Consider the following 26,483-nt stretch of genomic DNA (forward strand, 5'->3'; position numbering starts at 1 on the left):
TAAACAGAAGCTTCTGTTTCATTCCCAGTTAACATAGAAAACGGCATTCTAAGAATAATGGAAAAAAATGCTTCACTGAGCTTGTTGGGCTGAGATTTGACTTATTTTTATTTGATCATTTCCGGCACTGCAAAGGTGAAAATTCCTTTTAAGATAGGTCTTAAAGCTATCTGATTATATAGAGACTCATCTGAAAGTCATATGTTTACCTTTCATGATGCATGTTTGGTACATATCTGTTTCTCTTGGAAAATTATCAGTTTTCCAAGAGGAATAGGTTTTCCTAGGTTGTCATCCATCACATATGTAAATGTTAGTTGATAGAAGGGTTTACAGAAACTAATTATGGATTAAATTTCAACATATGTTAGCATGCAAGGCATTTTGAGGTTTACCAGTTACCAGTCATCAAAAGCATTTGTATGTTGAAAATGTAATTTTAATAGATAATTCTTCATCTTACATAGGAGCACAATAAAATACACCACATTCTGAAGAAACTCCAGATGATACGAGATAAGAGTGGGGGAAAATTCAGATGGGCTACATAACCATCACCTTGAACTGCAAGAGACAAAGGTTCCACCTGCAAATTAACATGAACATAACTCAGACTGACTGGCCATATGATTGGCTTAAAAATAAAAATAAATCAAATATGCAGAGAAAAGGATAGGACAACTGAAAAAAAAATCATGGGAAATCAAAATAAAGAAGGAAAAAAAGGGCTCCTTTATGAAATACCTAGAGGGACCACCAGGAAATGATTATGCAAGAACTCTAAAGACTGATTATATTTTGCTAAAAACAGGGCTTTCAAATGAAGAAACCTTTATAATAGTCAATTTAGCTGGCCAACATTTTGTTCATCTGGTTTGTAGATAAAGATTGTAATAAATGGCTTAGCAGATATCGAATAATTAGCAAATCTATCATTGTTGTCCTATAAAATATAAAAGATTGTGTATTAAATTCAGACAAACTGGGAATAAAGAAAATAATGTCAATATCAATGCCAAGCATGATGTGGCACAAAAGTTACACATGTGCCAATCACAACTGCTGCTTGCGATCAGTCTTTCCCTGGATGGTAATTTTTTAACATTCTAGGTTCTAGATACCAATCGTCATATAACTGACCAGATAGTGATAATTCTTTACTCTTTAAGCTTATTTTAATTAACTTGTCAGTCACTGAAGATATTTCTTTATTCTCAGGGTCAACTTATGAGGACTCATTTAGCAGCATTTTATCACTTATCTGCATCAATGAAAAGAAATTGGCAAAGTCCATGTCTTACTAACTACTTAATGTCAGATGGTAAAGACCCAAACATAAAACGTTCTAGACTAGCTTTAATCTTCAAATGCGATTGTCACATCAGGGAAATGAAATAAACACAGCAAAATAAACTGTACAAAGGCAAAGTCGAATAACAAAAAATATTTTACTAAAACATAAGATTTACAGAAGTTTCCAGACAAGCCATACAAAATGGTCACAAGCTTTTCTTGAAGGGAAGTTTCTACACTTGACAGCAGAATCACGATATTAGTGAGGGCTGTGATGTTTAATGTTCCCATTTTTGTTCAAACAACCAAGCTTGTCCATCTACAGCGTCTAAGGAGTTAGACTTGGCTAGAGGGCATATTCTAAAGTACAACTGGTTAGCTGCTTTAACCAACGCAATTAGCATCACCATAAAAAGGGAAAAGGAGCCCACAAAATTGGAAGGAAAAAAGACACACCCCTGCAGCTAACCGACAACTACTTTCATTCACAGTGCTTATACTTAAACCATGATGGGAGAAATGAATAAAAGCAGAGCTGGGCTGCTACTGCTTTTAAACAATTCACAACAATCCAGATGATACTTCTAGCCTCTGCTCATGCGTTACAACAGTGAATCAGGACAAGACATAGATTTGCTAATGTGCATTTAATCACCAAAGGACTGAAGATGGTCTGGGTTTTTATTCTGTAATGTTTCTAAGACTGTGTCCATTAAATGCAAACAAAAAAGGAAGAGGTCTTGGCAGAACAGGAGAAGTGATGCACACTTGATGTTGAGATTGAATTTAAATATTATTCATGGCATATAGCCTAGTCCATGCTCTGGCTGTAAAGAAAAAACAAACACGCAATCATAGATTACTTAGTTCGATATACTATTTTCCATCAAACAACTTTAAATAGGAGAAGTACTTTAGTCGAAGTTGAAAATCTGAAATTCACATTTAAACATAAATTGTATTTCATAAGTAGATGAGTACTTTCTATAAACTGAACAGGGTTTTGGATACAGAACACTCTGAAACATTTATAACACGACCCAAATGGTTAGCACTCAAATACTTGTGGAAAGACACCCAATTTAGAGGCCAAATGCACTTGAAAATAAGTTGTTCTTTTTTTGTAATTAAAATTCTTACCTTCCGTCTTGAAATCAATACTCTGTATTGGTTCCAAGGCAGAAGAGTGGTAAGGGCTACGCAATGGGGGTCAAGTGACTTGCCCAGGGTCACACAGCTGGGAAGTGTCTAAGGCCAGATTTGAACTGAGGACTTCCTGTCTCTAGGTCTGACTCAATCCACTGAGCTACCCAGCTCCCCTGAAAATAAGTTTTAAGTAAACACTTGGTTGTATTAGGATGTTGTTGCATCAAATGTGCACGTATAAGTAGGCCACCAAATATGCTCAGAAGGTTGTTTGATGGTCTGTTTTGGTGTGACAAGACGTGATCCATGCTAACGTAAAGTCCAGAATGTGTGACTCAATACAATTTCATATGGCCATTACCTGTTTCTATGGCTTGGGCTTCATTGGTCTTCCACTGCTCGGCTACATCATTTGCTAATGGATCGTCTGGATTGGGAGCACTTAACAAAGCTTGGATTGAAAGCAGCACTGTACGGATCTGCAATGCTGGAGACCATTTATCTAAGGAGACATTGGTTCGAATGGATTATAAAAACATAAAGAGTAGCCTAGCAATATTCATGCACTTTCCTCCCTCAGATCTAGACATAAACCAAATCAAGTTAAGATTGTTAAAGAAAAGATACATATGCCACACTTAAGAGAAAAGAAGAAATGTTAATACTAGATAAGAATGCCACTTACCTTTCAAAATATCTAAACATATTCTTCCCAACTTGTCTACATTAGGGTGATAAATTTTGGTCATGAAACGTACTTTAGGAGCTGCCATTGGATATTCTTCTGGAAGAAATAGTTCAAGTTTAAAAGTCCCTCCCTCAAAGGGGGAATCCTGTGGGCCTGCAATGACCACATGAAAATAACGTGCGTTGCTTTCATCTGGTTCTGCTTTTATCCCAGGAACTGGTTCTGCCAGCAAACGCTGGGTTTCCTAAGAAAGAAAAAACACACAAAAAATGTTTAATAAATGTAATTTCATTGGGCACACAAAAAAAAAAATCAAATCCTTTCTACAGAATATTATGTGAAAGCAATTCAGGAGAATTGCTATTATTTAGGTACAAACTATAAAATTCATTAGTTGTATTCCTTAAACATAAAGCTTTTCTAATATTGGAATGTAACAGCACAATTAACTAAAATGTATGAGAGTCTGGATGGGACCACAGAGACATCTAACATGTTTGAAAAATTTATCCCAGCTCCATACACATGTATGTAAAATTAACAAACTGATCACAAATAGCTTACAATCAAAAAGGTGAAAAGGCACAAAATCACTCTATATGAATACTTTTTTTAATGTCTAAAGAACCAAAGGATAAGAGCTCTACACAAATACCAATACATTGACACAGTAGAAGCAAGTAGTTTTTTTAAGGCTATTCAGAGATTCCCTTCTTAAACACAATGCTAATGAAGAAATCAAAGTTATCTAGTCACATGAAAAAATGCTCTGAATCACTTCTGATTAGAGAAATGCAAATGAAAACAAGTCAGAGATGCAACCTCACACCTATCAGATTGACTAAGATGAGAAAAGGAAAATGATAAATGTTGGAGGGTAGGAGGGAAAAATGAGACACTAATGCACTGTTGGTGGAGTTTTGAATTGCTCCCAACATTCTGGAGAGCAATTTGGAACTATGCCAAAAGGGCTACAAAATTGTGCATATCCTGTGATCCAATTATACTAGATTTATATAGACTACTAAGTCTGTACTCCAAAAGAAATGCTTTTAAAAAAGGAAAAGAACCTATATATATGAAAATACTTTTTGTGGTGGCATACAAATGGAAATCAAGGAGAACATTGTAACAGCAATACAAAGATCCAAGACAATTCTGAAGAAGGACTAGGAAGATGAAAATTGCTGTCTAACCCCAAATAACTGATGGAATCTGAATGCAGATTGAAGTTTTGTTGTTGTTGTTGTTGTTATTTTTTAACTTTTTTGCAATTTGACTAACATGGAAATGTTCTGCATGACCCTACATGTATGGTCAATATTAAACTGTTTGCCTTCTCAAGGAGGAGGGAAGGGAGAGAAATGGAGGGAATTAGGAACTCAGAAATGTTTTAAAAATAAATTTTTGTTTACATATAATTGAGAAATAATAAAAACAAACAAGTTGTGGTACATGATAGTGATGGAATACTATTGTGTTAAAAGAAATGATATGGGAGACAGTGTCAGAAAAGCCTGGGAAGACTTTTATGGATGGATGAAAAGTGAGGTGAGCAGAATCAATACATAGTAAAACCAAAACTGTAATGATAATAAACTGGGAAAAGCTTGGCTACTCAGATCAAGACAACATTTCAAAACAATTCCAAAGGACTCTCAATGAAAAATACTATACACTTCCAGATAAAGAATTGTGAGTACAAACTGAAGAATAATTTTATTGCTTTATTTTTCTTCTCTTCATGACATGGCTAACATGGAAATATTTTGAATGATTTCATATCTATAATAGGTATCATATTGCTTGGGGGGGAGGAGGGGCTAGAGAGAAGGAAAGAATTTGGAACTCTATGAAGAATTTTTAAGTCAGTCATGCCCAGTATATCTCACCACTAGCAATGCTCCCTTTTATAATAAAATAAACCCCTAAGGGACACAGTGACATGGTAAATCTCACGTTCTATATACCTATAGTTGTTCATCTCTCTAGCTAGGGAAATTTATCCAGTTTTTATCTGCTCTCTGAGACTATGATTTTTTGTTCTGCTAGTTCTTCATCAATGTAGGCAAGTATTCCCATCTGCTTATATTTCTCATCTTAAAGTACAATAACCCATTACATTCCTATATTACAATTAGTTAAACAATTCCCTAATAGATACCAACTTCCCCAATTTATAGATTAGGAAAACTGTGGCCAAGAAGTGACTTGCCCACAGTCATAGTTAATGGCACAGCTGAGTGTCAAAGGATGCCTCAAGCTCTACTTCAGAACTCTTCTCACTTACTTTGCTGCAATCGACCCTTTACAAAGTGACCAAATTAAGCCTTCTTTATGCAAAGATCAGTTCCTATCACTGATCTACTCAAAACTCTTCAATTGTTCCCGACAATCTTAATGAATTCTTTTAATCCTTTTCTCCTCCAACATACTTGCAAACTAGACTTGCCTTACCCTCAATTCTTGTCTTTGTGCCTTCTGTTCAAATTGCTCTTTTTGACTTCAGAATCTTCTTCCCTACCATAGACCATTCTGTGGCAATGCCACTCAAGTTTCTAAAGTCTCATTCAAATGAGGCCTCTTACATAACTGTTTCCTATCCTCTCTTCTACATCTTTATCTTGTGTATGTGCAATAATATCCACCAGATTGGGCTAGTAGAGGGCAAGGGTAAGATCTAAATTTTATTCTTTTTCTCCCCCAACCGTCCAGGTCAGTCCATAGTAAACGTTTAATGAATTGCCTTTCCATTTGCACAGTGCTGTGCTCAGAGAGATACTTAATAGACAGACTAATATTTGCTGAGGAATCACCTGGGATAACCACTGCTGACATACTCAGCATCCAAACATAATAATGCATATACAGGGTAAATGGTTACTACTACTACTACTTCCCAGAAAATTCCCATAGTAAAAGGGGAAGGGGACTGAAGACAGTATATATAAAGTGAATAAGAGAATCCTTCCTTTCCGTACTAGTCAACTATTTCACCCTTAAAAAGACATCAAGTTTACAAGTTTCTTTTTCTTTCTGCCATCATTTTTCATTAAATTTGTCATTTTTAATTTTCCCCCATTATTGCACAATTTATGTTTACTCCCCCATCCAGGAGTTGACAAGCAACTCCACAGGGGTAAATTTAAAAAATCACTCAAACCCACTTAAACATTATTCATTTTTTGTAAAAGAGTAATCCTTTAAAACCAAGACTCCAAATCACATATGCCCATATAAACATGTGATAAATCATGTGTTTTCTTCTGGATTTCTACTCCCACAGTTCTTTCTCTAGATGTAGTTAGCATTCTTTTTCATAAATCCCTCAGAAGTGTGCTTTTTCTAACAAAGTCAATTATCTTTAATTGGCCTACAATGTTAGTTTCTGTGTATCTCCTGGTTCTGCTTATTTCACTCCACATTAGTTCATGGAAGTCTTTCCAGTTCTTATAGAAATCCATCAATTCATCATTCCTTATAGCACAATAGTAATCCATCACTACCATATACCACAATTTGTTCAGACATTTTCCAATGTTTTGCTACCACAAAAAGTGTAGGTATCAATATTTTTGAACAAACAGATCCCTGCTCAGATATTTTTTCCCTATTTGGGATATAAACCCAGTAGTGGTATTATTGGGTCAAAGGGTAGGCATTCTTTAAAAGCCCTTTGGGCAGGATTCCAAATTGCCCTCCAGAATGGTTAGAACAATTCACAACTCCACCAACAATGCATTAGTATCCCAACTTTGCCACACACCCTCCAACATTATTTTCCTTTACTGTCATATTGGCCAATCTGATACCTCAGCATTTCTTTAATCAGGAGGGATTTAGAATATTTTTTCACGACTATTGATAGTTTTGATTTCTTCATCTGAAAACTGCTTATTCATATTCCTTGACCATTTGTCAATTGGGGAGTATTTGATTTCTTATCAATTTGACTTAGTTAGTTCTTTGTGTATTTGAGGATTAGACTTTGTCAGAGAAATGTTATTAAAAAATTTTCCCAATTTGTTGCTTCCCTTCTAATTTTGGTTGCACAAAAACTCTTTTTAAATTTTTCCTGTCTCCATAGATCTGACAGGTAGACTATTCCATGTTTCCCTAATTTGCTTATAATATCACTCTATGTTTAGGTCATATACCCATTTTGAACTTATTTTGGTATAGAGTGAAATATTAATGTGAACCTAATTTTTTCTGCCATCAATTTAGATAATTAAACGCAAAGCTTTCTTAATTCAATATCTTTTGGGGGCAGGAATCACTTAACTAGGAAACCAGTGAGATTAAACAACATAGAAAATTAAAAAAAGGAAGGATACTGGTGAACAATGGGTCACAATGACTAGTCATATCCATCTCAAGGCTCAGTATTCACCAATATTTGTTTTCTTTGCCAGATACCCACAGAACATCTTAATCACTGAGAACTAGAATTGGATATGTTTGTGGGGGGATCAGGAGAGAGTGGCCTTTATGCAGAATCTTACTGTAAACAAGATAAAGCAAAAGGATGCTGGCTTGGAACTATTGTTTTGAAAGCTATGAGGAAGGAGAGGAAAGAAAAGCGAGGGGGAGCATGACTTTACTATTTCTTATAAATGGATGTACAAAAATACACACCATAAACATGGAAGTGGGCAAGTAGAAGGCCAATGAATGGCCCTCGCTATTATCTGTATAAGGCAAGGGGAATTAAAAACAGTCACCCATTTCCTGTGAAGGGATCATTTCAGCCTTTGTACTTTTAACTCCAGTGCTTAGCATAGGGATCAATTACATGGAAAGTATTTGCTGACCATATTAATAAGCAACCGACAAAAATCATATGATTATCTCAATAGATGCAGAAAAAGCCTTTGATAAAATACAACACCCATTCCTACTGATAACACTAGAAAGCATAGGAATAGAAGGGCCTTTCCTACAAATAATAGACAGTATATATCTAAAACCATCAGCAAACATCATCTGCAATGGGGATAAACTAGTGAAACAAGGATGCCCATTATCACCTCTATTATTTAACATTGTACTAGAAACAGTAGCTGTAGCAATTAGAGAAGAAAAAGAAATTGAACGTATTAAAATTGGCAATGAGGAGACTAAGTTATCTCTCTTTGCAGATGATATATGATGGTTTACTTAATCAACAATTTTAGCAGAGTTGCAGGATACCAAATAAACCCGCTTAAGTCAGCAGCATTTCTATATATCTCCAACCCATTTCAGCAGCAAGAACTAGAAAGAGAAATTCCACTGAAAATCACCCTAGACCATAAAAAATACTTAGGAATCTATCTGCCGAGACAAACACAGGGACTATATGAACACAACTACAAAACACTCTCCACACAATTAAAACTAGATCTAAACAATTGGAAAAACATTGATTGCTCATGGGTGGGACGAGCTAACATAATAAAAATGACAATCGTACCCAAATTAATTTACTTATTTAGTGCCAAACTCATTGAACTACCAGAAAACTTTTTTTTTACCGAATTAGAAAAAACCATAACAAAGTTCATTTGGAAGAACAAAAGATCATGGATATCCGGGGAAATCATGAAAAAAAAATGCAAAGGAAGGAGGCCTTGCAGTCCCAGATCTCAAAGTATACTATAAAGCAGTGGTCATCAAAACAATTTGGTACTAGCTAAGAGACAGAAAGGAGGATCAGTGGAATAGACTTGGGGTAAATGACCTCAGCAAGACAATTTATGGTAAGCCCAATGTTCCCAGTTTTGGGGACTAAAACCCACTTTTTGATAAAAACTTCTGGAAAAGTTGGAAGACAGTATGGGAGAGATTAGGTTTAGATCAACATCTCACACCCTACACCAAGATAAACTCAGAATGGATGAATGACTTGAATATAAAAAAGGAAACTATAAGCAAATTAGGTGAATATAGAATAGTATACTTGTCAGATCTTTGGGAAAGGAAAGACTTTAAAACCAAGCAAGAGCTAGAAAAAAAAAATCACAAAATGTAAAATCAATAATTTTGATTATATCAAATTAAAGTTTTTGTACAAACAAAACTAATGCATCCAAAATTAGAAGGGAAGTAAAAAATTGGGAAACAATCTTCATAACAAAAAGCTCATAAAAAGGTCTAATTACTCAAATTAATAAAGAGCTAAACCAATTATACAAAAAATCAAGCCATTCTCCAATTGATAAATGGGCAAGGGACATGAATAGGCAATTTTCAGTTAAAGAAATCAAAACTATTAATAAGCACATGAAAAAGTGTTCTAAATCTCTTATGATCAGAGATGCAAATCAAAACAACTCTGAGGTATCACCTCACACCTAGCAGATTGGTTAACATGACAGCAAAGGAAAGTAATGAATGCTAGAGGGGATGTGGCAAAGTTGGGACATTAATGCATTGCTTGTGGAGTTGTGAATTGATCCAACCATTCTGGAGGACAATTTGGAACTATGCCCAAAGGGTGCTAAAAGACTGTCTGCCCTTTGATCCAGCCATAGCACTGCTGGGTTTGTACCCCAAAGAGATCATAAGGAAAAAGACATGTACGAAAATATTTATAGCTGCGCTCTTTGTGGTGGCCAAAAATTGGAAAATAAGTGGATGCCCTTCAATTGGGGAATGGCTGAACAATTTGTGGTATATGTTGGTGATGGAATACTATTGTGCTCAAAGGAATAATAAAGTGGAGGAATTCCATGGAGACTGGAACAACCTCCAGGAAGTGATGCAGAGCGAGAGGAGCAGAACCAGGAAAACATTGTACACAGAGACTGACACACTGTGGTACAATGGAATGTAATGGACTTCTCCATTAGTGGCAATGCAATGACCCCGAACAACCTGGAGGAATCTACAAGAAAAACCACTATCCACACCCAGAGGAAATACTGTGGGAGTAAAAACACCTGAAGAAAAACTGCTTGAATACATGGGTCGAAGGGATGTGGTTGAGGATGTAGACTCTAAATGAACATCCTAGTGCAAACAACAACATGGAAATAGGTTCTGATCAAGGACACAAGTAATACCCAATGAAATTACAAGTTGCCTGTGGGACGGGTAGGTGGGGGGAGGGAGGGAAACAATGTGATTACTGTAGCCAAGGAATAATGTTCTAAATTGACTAAATAAATTAATTCAAATGGAAATAAAAAGAAAAAAAAAGTATTTGCTGACTGATTTGGTGAAGAAATTTATTAAAGGCAACAAGAAAATAGGTAGAGACAAAGACAAAGACATTGGAAGGGGAAGTAGATTCAAACAAGACAAATTTTCAACTTCAAAGTATATATTAAAAAAAGAAAGGCAAAGAACTAGTAAATAGAATTTGAGCAAGAGGAAAAGGGAGGAAGGGTGCAGGCCAGTGAAAATGAAGAATATTGCTCCAATTTAGCCAAAACCACATTCCCACTTTTATTCTAGTCTTCCTCTTTTGAGAAATGGGAGAAGCAAAAAGAGGAACAAAAAAAGGAGAGAGTGAGTGATCAGTCAATAACCACTGTGGTACTATGTGTTACACTCTGGGGCCATGATGGCGAACCTAGGGCACATGTGCCAAAGATGGCACACAGAGATCTTTCTGTGGGCATGCACAGGCCCCTGGCCCCATCCCCAACTCAGGGGGTGGGACACTAGAGCTTCTCTCCAGGTAGACTTCAGCCCTGTCTTGGCCAATTGGAAACCTGGCCCTGCCTCTGAAAGTAGAAAGGTGGAGTAGATGGGGAGGGAGGCTAGATGTGGGACTGCACTATCCTGCTGGTAGAGCACAGCAAGCCCAGGGCTGGTAGCCTGCCCCCCTCTCCCCCCTGCAATGTGGCATTGGAGCCTTCTCCACTTGCCCAGCCCGCATCCTAGTCCTACCCCAAATGCAGGGGTAGGGAGGACATGGAACAGAGTCCCTAAAAATTCTAAAAGTTTTGCCATCACTGCTCTGGGGCTTCAAAGAAAGTAAAAAAGCAATCCCTACCCTCACACTATAATGGCAGAAATTCTCTTAACCAGAGCAAGCACATGATATATACAGGAAGGAAACAGGAAAAGATGAGCAGAGGAGGCCTACCAGGAAGTAATGAACCAGTAAATACAAACATTGCCAAGAGAATGAAAAAGATGAATTCTCTCACAGAATAAAAAAGGACAGCATTAGAAAAAAAGACCAATGTGTTTATAAGAAACATAACTGAAATAATATCTACCAGGTTTGAAGAGAACTCATAATAGCAAGGATAGAGTAAAAACAAGACAAGATTTTAAAAGATAATTGGAAAACTACACTTAATGCCACCACAGGCAATGAAATATCAATATTTAATATGCTGAGGTGGCAACTAGAGGACTAAGTGGATAGTGTGCCAAGGCTGGAGTCAGGAGAAAAAGGGTTCAGATTTGGCCTAGAATACTTCCTAGCTGTGTAACTCTGGACAAGTCACTCATCTCTGCTTGTTCTGCCCTTGCCCTTCTTTCTTAAAGTTACTACTAAGACAAAAAGTAAGGGTTAAAAGAAAACAATATGATGAATCTCTGGTGATTATTAATTGGGAATCATAAAGAACAAAACTATAACATTAACCAAGTGCTAAAACAAAAACAGAATATTAAACACATCCTTTACTAATCACAACTCAAAATTAAAACTTAACTGTATACTAAGTAATTTAGCCCCAAAGAATTAGTGTATCAAAGAATAAACCATAGAAATAAATTAGTTTTGCAAGTAAAAGTCACAAACTAAAAACACAAAAAAGAAATTATGAAAATTAAAGCAATAAAAAAAAAACCTGAATGTAAAATACTCCCCTCCCGAAATGAAGTAAAACTAGTAGCTGCCTTTGGAAGGGGGGAAAAAAAAAACCTAATAAAGCAAACCATAGTTAACAGGATTAAGAAAATTGGGGGGGTGGGGGGGGAGAAGAATGTAAGTATTAAAAATAGGATTTAAAAGAAAGGGAAAAAAGTAAATTCTGAGAAACTATTTTACCTAATTACATGCCCCCAAAATCAGATAACTTAAATGGAAGAGAGAAATATAAACACACAGATTAACAGGACAAGAAATAGAGAATTTAACTAACCAGTCTCAGAAAAAGAAACAGGCCATAAACCCAAGGGAAAAAACAAAAGAACAAAATGAGTCCTCTCAAACATTCAAAGAACAATTCCAGCACTATATAAACTGATAAGCTGTTTGGAGAGAGAGAGGATCCTACCAAATTCTTTGTATGGATACAAATACGGTCTTGATATTTAAACCAGAGAGAAAAACTGAGCAATTGAAGTATCATTTTCTTTTACTATTCCTTACAAAACCTTAACTTTGTTCTTCGTCTTCACTATTATCTTCATTTCTTCTACCCAGCAGTTTTTTCTCTATCATCCCAAAGTGGCTACATTTTCCTACTTTGGTCAGTCCTGACCTATTGGTGAATACTCAACTTTCCATTCACTATCCTCTACCCTGGAAGCCCTTGCTATCTTGCTCAAGCCTTGCTTTACCCCAATCTTGGATTACTTCTACAGCCAAGTTCCTTTGCTACTGATTCACGTACTGCTGAATGAAGCTAAAGGAAATCACAAACTTATAATGACCTAGAAATTTTAATAGGGAGGGAAAGTTAAAAAAAAAAAGGCACAGTGAATCATTCTTCCAACCCAGGATAGCTTAAGGACAGAAATCTGAATGGACAATAGACAGAGGCAATAGTCAGGATGAAAGGCAGGGTGACAGCACCAAAGGAGTAGTACTCCAGCACCCTGGAATGGAAAGGAAAGCACAAGAACAGGAAGCACCTAAACATAAAAAAATATTCGAAGGGGTCTCTGAACTATTACTGGTTGCAGGAACATGTGACCGGAAGCCCTGTAGCCCAAGTCACAAATGTAGGCCCTAGATTCAAAGTGGGAAAGATAGTGTAATCAAGAGTGAGTGAATTAAGTAGCTGTGAGTCCTGAAGCAAGGCAGCAACTCAGTTCTAGCTTTGATTCATCATATAAGCCTATAGTAGAATAAGGAGGACAGGCATCCCAAACCAAAGGAAAGCAGCATTTCAGTCAATGAACCTGCAGAGAGTCCCAGCAGGTTAACAGCAACTGCATCCAGCAGTAAAAGCCTAATGAAACTCAAACATACATAAACCAAAAGATCTAAATCTAAGTTAGGAACTGACAGAAAGAACTCAGCAGAGAACTCTCCCTGTACCACACTTCGGGAGCACTGAAAACCTGCAGATCTTCAAATTGAGCTGTGAAAGCAAAAGAAAATAAAAGGACAAAAGCTTAGGCTAGATACCACCTTATAACCTTCCCACTCCCTAGGAAGTATAGAAATATCAAAGTTAAGAAAGCTGGAAGAATGAACAAACAAAAAAGAAAAGAACTCATCCATAGTAATAAGGAAATTTAAGACATAAAAACATAAGGTGACAATGTCTTGAAATTATCAATGAACAAAAATCTCAAAAGAAAAGATGCAGATTGGAAGTAAGTCCAGTAAGAATTTGTAGAAGAGTTAAAAAGCAAAAATTTATATTTTAAAAGCCAAGTGAGAGTGGTAGAAGGGGAATAAAAAATATTTTTAAAAAAGATTAACAGCTTAGTAAAACAGACAAAATCTTACTAAGGAAAATTAGAATTGGCCAAATGAAAATTAATAACTCCATTAAAAATCAAGAAATAGTTTTTAAAAAAGGCTGAAGAAAAAAACAGAATGCGAAACCTCATGACAGTTAACCTAAAAAAAAAAAGAGGGAAATAATTTAATTAATGGATCATCTGAAAGTCAGAAATTAAATACATCTTATTTCAAGAAATTATGAAAGAAAACTGTCGGGGTATTATAGAGACAAATGGTAAAATAGTAACTGAAAGAATTCACCAATTACTTCCTGAAATTCCAAAATAAAAACTTCCAGGAATATTATAATCCGAATCCAGAACTTTTAGGTACTGGAAGCAACCAGAAACAAAGAATTCAAGTACTACTGAGTCTCAACAAGATTTCAGAGCTGAGCTATCATTAAGAGCTTGGAATATGGTTTTCCAGAAAGCAAAAGACCTAGGATTACAACCAAGAATAATCAACTCCAAGTAACACAATATTTAAACTGTTTTTACATTGTGTAAAAACATTGTTTTATTTACATTTATTTACATTAAAATGTTTTACATTTTTATATAGAGTTAATACATGTAACCAACTCAAAATTTTATCAACAGGGGTCTCAGAGACTAATTACAGAAGATTTGGGTATGATTCTATTAGGTTTAAATGATGACAAAAAATGAATGGAAGGGTGGGGAAGAACTACCACCTCAAATGGGCCCCTCACTGAATCATGACAAAGATTCTATTCTTCCCTGTTTTGCTATTCAATTATCCACAGCAACACTTCCAAACATTCTCAGCTCTCCTCAAAACTTCCACAGTACTTCCTCCATATTTAGCTCCCCCCCCCCCATCACAACCATTCACTAAGAGTTCAAACATATTCACTTATAATCTCCAAATTCAGTCTAGTTCTGGATGAAGAGGAAGTGAGGAAGTTTTGTTCCCTTTTCCTTGGGTGGGCCAATTTTTCATATACCCCTCCCCCCCTTTCCTTTTTTAAAATAACCCTTACCTTCTGTTTTAGAATCAATACTAAGTATCCGTTGAAGGCAGAAGAGCAGCAAGGGCTAGGCAACTGGGTTAAGTGATTTACCCAGGGTCACACAGGCAGTATGAGTCAGATTTAAAGCCAAGGTCTTCTGTTTCCAGGCCTGGCTCTGTATCCAAAAAGTTACCCATCTGCCCCTTTCCCATGCACTCTTTAACCCATTCCCTCTTGACCTCTCCTGAAAAATGTTCCCACTCCCATCTTCAAATCTTCAATTTCTCTCTAGCTTCTCACTATCTGTGTGATCCTAGACAAGTCACAACCTCAGTCTGACTCATCTATAAAACATAGAAAAGTAAGTACTTCTTAGGGCTCTTATGAAGATCAAATGACATAATATTTGTAAAGCAGTTAGCACAGTGTCTGGAGCATAGTAAGCATGTATTACTTACTCCCTTCCTATTCCTATTAGCTCCTTTCCTGCTGCCTACAAACATGTTCATATCTTCCCTCTCCTTAAAAAAATCTTCAACCTGCCATCCCATAGATATTATGGCCATTTTCCCCCTTTGGTTTTTACTCCTTGAGAAAAATGTCTGCATTCTATGCTCACTATTCTAAATCCTTCATTATAACACCCTTTAGTTAAGCACAGGCAATCAAAAATCATTAAGTACCTACTCTTACCAAATACTGCTTACTGGAAAACAAAAAGTGATTTTCTACTTGCCAGGAAGCAGCTTATATTACATGGGGGAAACAACATGTATACATACAACAAAATGATGCAAAGTGAATATGTGTGTGTGTGGGGGGGGGAATGGTATAGGTGGTCAGTACTAGCAACTAAGGAAATATCAGAAAAGGCCTCATATAGGAGTTGGCACAAAAATTGGAAGAAAGCTAAGACTTTTTAAGAAGCAACGGTAGGGCCAGAGCACATGGGACTCTGCCTTGCAAAAGTATCATGACACAAAATAGCATATAGGAAGGACACAAAGGTTGGGTTAGCTGAAATGCAGAAAGGGAGGGAAGAAAGGAGATCTAGAACCCAGCAATATAAAGTGACAATAAGGAGATAAGTTAACAGAAATCTGTTAAAAAGCAAACAAAAAAAGCACAGTATGAGGTTAGTATGTACAGTCATGTATATATCTTGTGAGCCTTTGGAGCCTGCTATATTATGTAACCTAATACAATTGCTCACTCATAAAGACTCGGTTGTCAAAGGAAACCTAAATTACATTTAGCATACATTCTACTTTAAGCCTATCATCCCCACTGTACCAATGGTACTTGGCAGCTATTAAATGTGTTTTTCTCATTTGGGTTTAACTATAAAACTGCCTTAGGGTCCAAAATGACTCATTTTATACCATCTCTACACTATACCAAATGATATAAAGGAATAAGGTTCTAGATCATGTTATATAGTTGGTCAAATGATCCAGAGCATCTAGACCAAGCAGATATTTAAGGGTGAGAATAACAGGGGAGAAGCAAACCTGGAGGAGTAAGAAGGGCATCAAGGAGTACTATACAAGAGGAAAGGAATCCAACAATTCTAGAAATTGCAAAGACTCTGATTTTGGAACTTAGACCCAGGATATCTTTTCAAATCTATTCTACTTGCCAGCATTGGACAAAATATAAGAGCTGAACTTTAGGAAATGAATGAGTGGGGCTCTCTGACATTATTAAGCCCTTACAGAAATATATACATCAGAAACTCTACTAAAGCCATAAGAATTCCATTTGAAAAAAGTCAACTTAAAATATAAGTTAAAGCACAATTCAGAATTCAAACCAGGCTTTTTTAATAGTAAATCTATTTCACTTTAGTAATTTCACACTACCCCCTAGTGGACATTTTACAAACATAAAAAACATAAAATTATAAAATTTAGAATAGTGGAATGATCAAGATATTATGAATAGGGGGCAGTTGGGTAGCTCAGTGGATTGAGAGTCAAGCCTAAGATTTAAAATCAAGCCTCAGATACTTCCCAGCTGTGTGACCCTGGGCAAGTCACTTGACCCCCCCCACATTGCCTAGCCCTTACCACTCTTTTGACTTGGAGCCAATACACAGTACTGACTCCAAAAAGGAAGGTAAGGGTTAAAAAAAAAAAGATATTATGAATAAACATCAAAGAAGAAGTCATATTTTAAATTGTAGACAGGTAATGACTATTAAAAAAAAAAGATCATTTCCTCTATGGTGGGTCAGGACACTAGAAGTTGGGAGGGACAAATTATGTGGTCTAACCATTTCATTTTGGAAACAAGGAAATTGAAAAGTTAAGTGTGTCCAAAGTTCAACAGCAATAAAGCTAAAAATTTTAGGTTTTTACTCAGTCGAGTACTCTTCCCCTATAACATGCAGTTTTTCAGTGAAAATTGTAGAGATATCATTTGGCTGCCTCTAAGATAGTCTATACTACCAAAATGAAATCTATGAAAAAAAAGTATTATGGAATATACTAAAAACACTCAACTACATTAGTGGTGAAACAGCTAGATAATACAGTGGATAGCTTGGGCCTAAACTTAGGAAGGCTTGAGCTCAAATCCAACCTCAAACACTTACAATCTATGTGACTCTGGGCAAATCACTTTACCCTGTTTAAATCTTGTTTCCTCAACTGCAAAATGAGCAGGAAAAGGAAATGACAAACTATTCCAGTATCTTTGCCAAGAAAATCCCAAACTGGGTCACAGAGTCAGGAGCAACTGAACAGCCAACACCTATGATAAACAGCCATTTGGATTTCCCTCCAACAATATAGATAATTAATCCATTCGTGCTTGCTCATCCTGCACAACTCTTGTTCAGGTCTTCCCAGTAGGATCACCAGTTTATGCTCAATGTGCTAAGACATTTCTGCTCTCTATTGGCATTCCAAAGTTGCCAGTGAAGAACCTACTGCTGTCCACCAATTATACTTCACTCTTACATTGACAAACCACCTTCTTTAGAATTTTGTCATTTTTCCTAAGTTGCAACCTGTTCCCACTCACCATGCAGCTCTCCTTTGTATTAACATTTTTTATTTTTTGCAGTCTGAAGTCTTCTATAAATCATAGCCATCCAATAATTGAAGAATTTGGGCATTAAAAACATGGGCTTTTAATATTACAGAAGACTGGATCCAGCCCATCTTCCTTCTGTTTAACCATGGGTCCTATTTGTTGTCCATTTAATTATATCATAATCTAAATATTCATCATTTATTTGATTTTTCCTGTAGAGATGGCTTTGCCAAATTCTTGAGAAGTTATTGATCTCTTCCAGAAGAGCGTGTAATGTTCTAGGGCTTAAGGCAACTAGCCAATCAATGTCTTTCACAAATGAGATTCTGGAAGATCCACGCAATCAAAATCTCTTCAACTTGTACTCTGTATGTGGTGAAAACCCATTTCTCGTCTTACTTGATACAGTGGTACCCTGACACATGAATTTAATTCGTTCCATGTCCAAATTCATAAATCAATTTGCTCATGTATTAAATCGAATTTCCCCACTTAAATGAACGGAAATGCAAATAATCCATTCTGGCAAAAACAAACAAAAAACACTAATTTTTTGCTTTGTATGCTTTTAAATGCAAAAATGTACTTTATAAATAATAAGTAAATATATTTGCAGATAATAAGAAAGAATGTAAAGAAATGAAGATCAGGTGAAGATGCTAGCAGAGGTTTTCATTTTGTGTGCTATTGCTTAATATAACTTACTCTCTACACATGTAATATTTAAATGCAAAACTGACCTTACACATTACTTATGATATATAACTTTATTGCTAAACTTTATTACTATTTTTTAACTTTACTTCATTATCATTTTCTTCATTAAATTTTAGCTGTTTTGCCACACTTTCCTTTATTTTAGATTTCACTTAGAGGCCATTTCAAAAAAAACTTTCCATTGGAAGTTTGTTTCTTCCTCCCTTTTACAGCTCCAACACACGACCTGTAGTCATTTTTTCTGGGTGTGTCTTTTCAATAAATTGTTTAATTTTTCCCTAAATCCTCAACATTTCCTTAATCTCGGGGGCAGTTGGGTGGCTCAGTGGATTGAGAGCCAGTCCTAGAGACAGGAGGTCCTAGGTTAAAATCTGGCCTCAGCCATTTCCTAGCTGAGTGACCTTGGGCAAGTCACTTGCCCCCCTTGCCTACCCTTACCACTTTTCTGCCTTGGAATCAATACACAGTATTGATTCTAAGACAAAAGGTATGGGCTTAAAAAAAAAAAACCCATTTCCTTAATATTACATGTACTGATTACCTCATACACCTGAGGATCCTCCCCACCAATTTCCTGCAAAACATTTACATGCTGTTGCTGCTATAACTCCTTCCATTGTCAGGACCCATGGTTAAAAATTAAGAAATTTGCCCCCAAAAAAACTGATAATAAAAACAAAAATGAAGAAGAAAAAGCAATTCAATACAGATGCTCAATATGGCCAGATAAACACTGAACAAGACAGCCTTATGTAACCTGTGAAACTGAACGTTCAACAGGTTATCCAGTGGAGGGTGGCAGAAGCTCGTGATTTAAATATATGCTCCTGACTGAAAGCAAAAAATCCCAATCATGACTGCTTGATCTCAAATTGCTTGTGACTGAAGGTACGCATGTATCAAGGCACCATTGTATTTATGTCCAGAAAGTTATTGCTATAGATTTCTAAGATTCAAACAATTTTGATGTATAAATGGGAGACACCGTGTTGGAAGCAAATAAGCATAGTGGTATTTTTTATTTTCCTCATCTCTCCATCCCATCCATTTGTGATATATCACTCTTTATAGAATACTACTTAAAGCCCTTCCTTTCCCCAAATAATGACTATAATGTGTTAATAAAAGTTTTCATAACAAGACTTGACTGTGAAAATACTGTTATAGAAATCAATGTATACCATTTCCATTCTTCTGTTTGTCTTTTGTCTTTATGTTTCCTCAAGATCATTTTTGACTGGATCTCAGTAAGGTCTTTAAAATGGCCATTCTGTAGTTGAACAAATTATGGTATATGATTGTAATAGAATACTATTATGCTATAAAGAATAACGAATAGGACGATTTCAGAAAAAGCTGGAAAGACTTGCATCAACTGATAGAGTGAAATAAGTAAAACCAGGAGAACACTGCACACAGTAACAGCAACATTATGAATCAAGATCAAGCGGGATACTTTGCTACTATAAGAAATACAATGATCCAGAACAATTCTGAGGGACTAATGAAAAAGAATGCTATCCACATACAGGGTAACAAGAATATGATTTATTACTTGTTTATTTGGGTATATGTTTTAGGGTTTTGTTTTCATAAGATTATTTACTTAAAAAATGAATAATCTGGAAATGTTTTGCATGGTAATACATGTATAACCTAGAAAAAAATACTTTTAATGGTCATTGTGTTTTATGGGACAATATTGTTCAGAACCATTCATTATGTTTCTACATAAGATTTCACAATTTTATTATAAGCTGGTGCTGTCCATGGTTGACACATCTCTCCATGTGGCAATTCAGTCAAATATTTATTTGCTAGTTATTGTGCATAAAATTATTGTTATTTCTTCCTTGATTTTCAAAACTTATAAATTACTTGAAAGAATGAGGATTAAATTATATTTCAAGTATATTTATTCTCTATCTTACACACACCTCTCATTTTCATTCTTCTTGCTTTGTACTAATTTTTTTTTTTAAACCCTTACCTTCCGTCTTGGAATCAATACAGTGTATTAAACGGTTCCAAGGCAGAAGAATGGCATGGGTAGGCAATGTGGGTTACGTGATTTGCCCAGGGTCACACAACTGGGAAGTGTCTGAGGCCAGATTTGAACCTAAGACCTTCCATCTCTAGGCCTGGCTCTCAACCCACTGAGCTACCCAGCTGCCCCCCTTTGTACTAATTTTGATCTGTGCTCAAACACAATAGCTATATACATGTACTGATATATAAATGACTCCCACATCAATAATTAGTTATTTCCTGTTAAAATATAATAAATTCAATTGGGGGGGGGGGGAGAGGAAGTTCAGTGCTCGTGCTCTGTCCAGCAGCTAGCAACCTTATTTTCAAAGACAGTATTCACAATATAAGTGTGAGGCTTCTGGGAAGCCTATTAGTCTTAGGTCTCTCATTCAATATTCCCAGATTCACATTTTCCAATGCATTACTTGCCATTCTCATCTCTTCCCGTTTTTGTTAGTTACCTAGTATTAAAATATAGGCTAACTTAATTTAAAGGATGTCTCCCATATTTCTCTACCTCTTCATCCTCTCCAACACTGCTGGTGCACAGGTCTCTAATTATTTTCAGGGTGGTCTTTTAGGAAATACTTCAAAGCACTGCCATGCAAGTTGAACACATTTGATTCAATTTCTCTCATATCACATCCACTTCTAAATGTAAGCTAACAAAGTATCCAAAAAGACGGAAACTGTCTCCTTTGCCACCAACACTGCAGAATGAGAAAGAAGCTCAGCCTGGACTGAAGATAATTTTAAATTTTGCTACACTTCATGAGTTGCCATTGCCAAATGTAAGAATTAAATAACATTTCTACTCAGATAGATATTTTATAAAGTTTACTGGCAGGGTAGACAAACGTTCCTAAGTAACCTGACTGCATGGTGCCAGTCTCTTCTTCATTCCTTCCCTCACTTGCCTCCTCTGTCCTCTTCTCAGTTCTCCCCTGATTCTCCCTCGATTCTCCCCCCCCAGAAGCCTGAAACCTTGACCTTTATGATGCACAGTATGTAGAGGGACACAAAACTGGCTTAACTGTGTTATTTCAGAAATGTTTGATAGACAGGTAAAGCTCCTGAGGAGGGGGAGGGGATAAACTTCCTTGAAACACAAAGGATTCATCACAGGTGGTTAAACTACTGACAATACGCAGTCTCTGTGATTAGCTAGGATGGTTTTTGGAAAACAGACTCCATTTGTTATTAGAGTCACACTCACATTTCCCCAGCATAGTCTTTAAGAATCCAAAGCCACTTTCATGCCATGATAAAGAATCAGAGTTAAAGCCTTCTAAAAATATTCAAAATTTTCAAAACAAAATTACCCCACTAAAAAGATTACTATGAAAGGGTATTTCCATCAGGATTCTCTACATTTTCATTAATTTCATTAATGTTTATGACTTCAAGCACAATTGTAACATGTACACCAATATAACTGTTTACAGTCTACTTATCAGTTTAAGAGAAACCTATTTATCTTCAGAAAGTTAGTCACAACTCATGAAGACTGTAATTTGAAGTTTTTAAAGAGTGCAGACTGATGAGATTTTCCCCAAGTAAAAAGTAAGAAAGACAGTCTTAATTTCCACACTAATGGACATAAGAAAGCCAGCCTAGTATAACCCCCAAAAGTTGATTACCAAGAAGTGACCTGAAAAGAACTCTGAATGCTGTTTTGTTTTGATTGGTTGGGGGTGGGGTGTCTTATTTTCACTGCCAACCATGCTGGCTCACCATCACTTATGGGTAAACTATGGAGATCACAAGTCAATTCTCACAGCCACATTAGTGAATGTTCCATAGCTGGTACATTGAATATTGACTTTAGAGTGCAGGGTTTTTTGTTTAATTTTTAAAATTTTATTTTTTATACCCACACTTTTTTTAAGAATTGATACTAAATTGGGATTAAATAAATTGCCCAGGTTTACCAGCTATAAGTTTCTGAAGTCAAATTTGAACTAATTAGTTGTAATGAAAGCATGTCAATTCCAAAACAAAGACTCAACAGTGACTGGCAAATAGTAAGCACTTAATATTAATAAATGCTTGTTGACTGATTTTATGGTTCAAAGTTACCAATACTCATTCTACCACTCCCTTTTTGATGTTTAATCCAGGTCAAGAAGAGATCTTTTTATTTCTAAAACCATAGAGAATTCTGGGAATGATTAACGTAAAATGTCAGAAAGATAAACCTTGAAATGAATTTAAGACTAAATGACCAAAGGGCTTTAAAAGACTGTCTGCCCTTTGATCCAGCCAAACCACTGCTGGGTTTATACCCCAAAGAGATCATAAGGAAAAAAATGTGTACAAGAATATTCATAGTTGCGCTCTTTGTGGTGGCAAAAAACTGGAAAAGGAGGGGATATCCTTCGATTGGGGAATGGCTGAACAAACTGTGGTATATGTTGGTGATGGAATACTATTGTGCTAAAAGGAATAATGAACTGGAGGAATTCCATATCAACTGGAACAACCTCCAGGAACTGATGCAGAATGAAAGGAGAAGAACCTTATATACTGTGGCAAAATTGAATGTAAGGGACTTCTCTACTAGCAGCAATGCAATAACCCAGGACAATTCTGAGGAACTTATAAAAAAAGAACACTATTCACATCTAAAGAACAGTGGAAGTAGAAACGCAGAAGGAAAAAAACTGTTTGATCATATGGGTTGATTGGGGATGTAGACTAAGTGGATCACCCTAATGCAAATATTAATAATATGGAACTAGGTCTTGATCAATGACATGTAAAACCCAGCGGAATTGTGCATTGGCCATGGGGAGGCATGGAGGAGGAGGGAAGGGAAAGAACATGAATCATATAACCATGGGAAAATGCCCTAAATTAATTAATGAAATAACATTTTTCAAATAAAAAAATTTCTGTAAAATAGGGGGGAAAAAAAACAGTTAAAACTCTAGACCAGGAAAAGTGAATTCAGAATGGAACTGGACCCAAACATATCACTTTTTAAAAAAAATTACAGTTTTTTAAACGTCGAAGCCCTTGTCAGTTCTTTCTGTGCCTAAGATGTCAGTATTCACCATACAAAAACAAGCACTCTCTGTTTTCTTATTTCCCTACTTTTCATTCAGAATGAATGCAGTAAATGCCCCCCCCCCATCTATGGAAATTATGAAATAAAATTGTTTTGATAAAGAGATTCATAACAAAAGAATTAAGGACAAGAACACAAAGACATCCTTACAAATTCTTATATGACCTTTTCAGTTTCTATAAAGTTGCCTTTGCAGGAAAAAAAAACCACTCAGACATTAAAACAAAACAGTTGGCTAAATTTATTCAGCTAACTAATTATACAGAAACCTGGCAAATCAACACACTACATTCTTTCTTCGGCTACCAGCTTTCAAAATCCTCTAGCCAATGAGGTTCTACTACATCATTCCCATCAGTAACCAAGAGAAAACAAGAGAGACCTAGCTACCAAGACAGTGCTCACTACAGACACTGAATCTCTTATTCTACTACTGATAATTTTATAATAGAGCAGAGATCCATTCTAGTGGTAACACAATTGTGAGGGTGTTAAAAGGTCAATATAAAAGGTATCTGAAAGTAGGTAGGTGGGGGGTGGAAAGGGACCTTGCAAAACAAAAAAAAAGATAACTACCATCTACCTAAGATCCCTGGAAGAGACTATTAGTAGGGAATAAGTTTGTTTTCACAAGTCATTTTCTACAAAGGACCACATCTTTACCATTTCATAATTAATTGAAAGATATAAAGAATATACACTGCCATTGTGCTTATTTGATGATTATCACCCAGAAAAGCACTTGATTTGGAGAATAACATATATTAAGATCATTCAGGATTCCTTACAAGATATAATAATAGAAATAGGTCTTCTCAATGACCTCCTGTGATAATAAGCATCAGGACAAGGCGTTAAAACAAGGAGTTATATTTGCCATTGTGATGGAGGAAATTCAGAGTGGAATCTAAACTCAAGAGGTATTCCCTCCAAATGGTAAAGTCTTCTTAAGGCTCATGTTTGTCAATGATATCATGCTGATTACATAAAATCCTACAAACAAAGCAGAGCTTCCTGGAAGAAATCAGTAATCACAAAGTCATCGAGTCTGACCATCCAGAGAACCAGACCAAATACATGAAGACTATATACTGCCCCAAATTTCAACCGCATATATCTGGGTCAGGCAATTCAGGTAGACATACAGAGTTGAACAAAATTTTTTGAAACCACAGTTTTCCTGAGCTGAATTACCTTTGGGAAAATTCAAAACTTTTTTTACTGATGTAATATTCCCATAAAAGCAAAGACCTCCATCTTTTCAATACTTCCACTCGGACAGAGTTGCTATATATTGCATCAAAACATGGAATAAAACTGCCTTCAAAAAACTAAAAATTAATTATCACACAAAGAGCAATGGAGAGGCCTGCAGAATTTCCTGTAAATGTGAGTAGATTTAAATACATAATGAAAGAACTTCACGTAAGACTAAAGGGAATATAATTTATTATGGGAAGAAAAGAAGCCTTGATCTCTTAGCGAGATTCATGGATAGCAAGTAAACCCAAAATACTCTTTGCAATGACAGGAGTAATCAAGAAATGTCTCAAGCAAAATGAGTGGACTCTGGAGTGACAGATAAGACAATAGGCAGGAGAGTTGCATGAAAACAGGTGGGTTGAGAAGGAGCTCCCAAATTCATTAGTTCAGAGATCCACTTAAAAATCTAATTTTCTGAAGGATCACTGAACTTAAAATTTGTTAGTAGAGAATAGTATATGACATCTAATTCAATCCCTCTAGTTTCATATATGCAGAAACCCTGGCTCAAAAAGGTCAAGTTACTTCCACAAGCCTGCAAAGATAATAAATGACAGTCGTAATCCAAACCCAGGCCTCCTACTAAGCATTTTTCTCACTATACCACCATATCAAATTATTCATTCATAACACATTTTACAGTACATATGAAACACAGCAATTGATAAGTTGTACAATTAGAGTAAGATAATTTCCTAAAAATTCTCAATGCTTGGCTTGAAATATGATGAAATCACTTATTTGACTGTACATGGTTTCTCCAGAATATAAGCATCTCAAATCAGGAATGTTTTCCTGATTGCTTGGTGAGCATTTGACATAGTATCCTCGGTCCAGAGGCATCACATCTCCAAGCTGCTCTGCTCCTACACTACAGTTTCCACCTCCAACTTAATGCTTTCAATTTCTACCCTGAAATCCTGGGTTTCTGCTTTAACCATGTCAACTTTTACTGCTACCTTGTCTAAGATCATAATTGCTCTCTTTGTTTTTTTGAATTTGCCTAAAGCATTTATAAATCCTTCTCCAGCACTATTTTAATGCTAAGGGAATCTTTGTTCCACATGTTTCTTTTAAAAGTCCACATCATTAGATTCTGCTTTCTAATATGCTCTGCTACTCTCTATTTTTTAGGTGAGTTCAGCCTATTCACATTCACTTTTATGAATTTTATATTTCTCTCCACCATGATTTATACATTTTCAGTTTTACAAAGAAGGGGTTGAAGGATGAAGTAACTGGATAAGACTAGCATTCTATAAAATGAACTGTCCCTCCTTTTTTACCAAACCCCAAAACAGATTTGTTTCTTGCATGTTCGCCCTTTTTAATTTAAAGCACCTTTTATGATCAACTCTCTGAAAGTGAAGTCTGTTTTGCTCATGATTATTTTGTCCTCAACTCTACTTCCTGCAGCCACTCCTTTTCCTGTTGCTACAAGTCTCCTTATTGGGTTTACTTTAATTCTACATCAAATTCTTGAGAAGGAATAGGGAGGTACTCAAATCTTTTTCTCTCTGGTGCAGATAAGAATGGTCCTGAGACAATCATTTTCTCTACTCCTTCCTCCATGTTTATATGGCCTTCTCAAGAATCTCATTTAGAAGAGTAAATTCCTCTCTAGAATTCCTTT

General features: G+C 36.0%; 1 protein-coding gene across 1 annotated transcript in view; it reads right to left on the reverse strand.

Moving 5' to 3' along the window:
• Nucleotides 1–417: 417 nt before the first annotated feature.
• The window catches only part of UBE2N (ubiquitin conjugating enzyme E2 N), a 51,257-nt gene continuing 25,191 nt past the window's right edge, over nucleotides 418–26,483 (reverse strand). Inside the window, exons 2-4 of the mRNA XM_007503212.2 lie at nucleotides 3,125–3,371; nucleotides 2,801–2,941; nucleotides 418–2,120 (exon numbers count right to left, since the gene is read on the reverse strand). Coding sequence (XP_007503274.1) covers nucleotides 2,080–2,120; nucleotides 2,801–2,941; nucleotides 3,125–3,371 — 429 coding nt within the window. The 3' untranslated portion in view covers nucleotides 418–2,079. The remainder of the gene's footprint in view (nucleotides 2,121–2,800; nucleotides 2,942–3,124; nucleotides 3,372–26,483) is intronic.

The sequence above is a fragment of the Monodelphis domestica genome, chromosome 5, assembly GCF_027887165.1.
Source record: "Monodelphis domestica isolate mMonDom1 chromosome 5, mMonDom1.pri, whole genome shotgun sequence".
In the NCBI taxonomy this organism is placed as follows: domain Eukaryota; kingdom Metazoa; phylum Chordata; class Mammalia; order Didelphimorphia; family Didelphidae; genus Monodelphis; species Monodelphis domestica.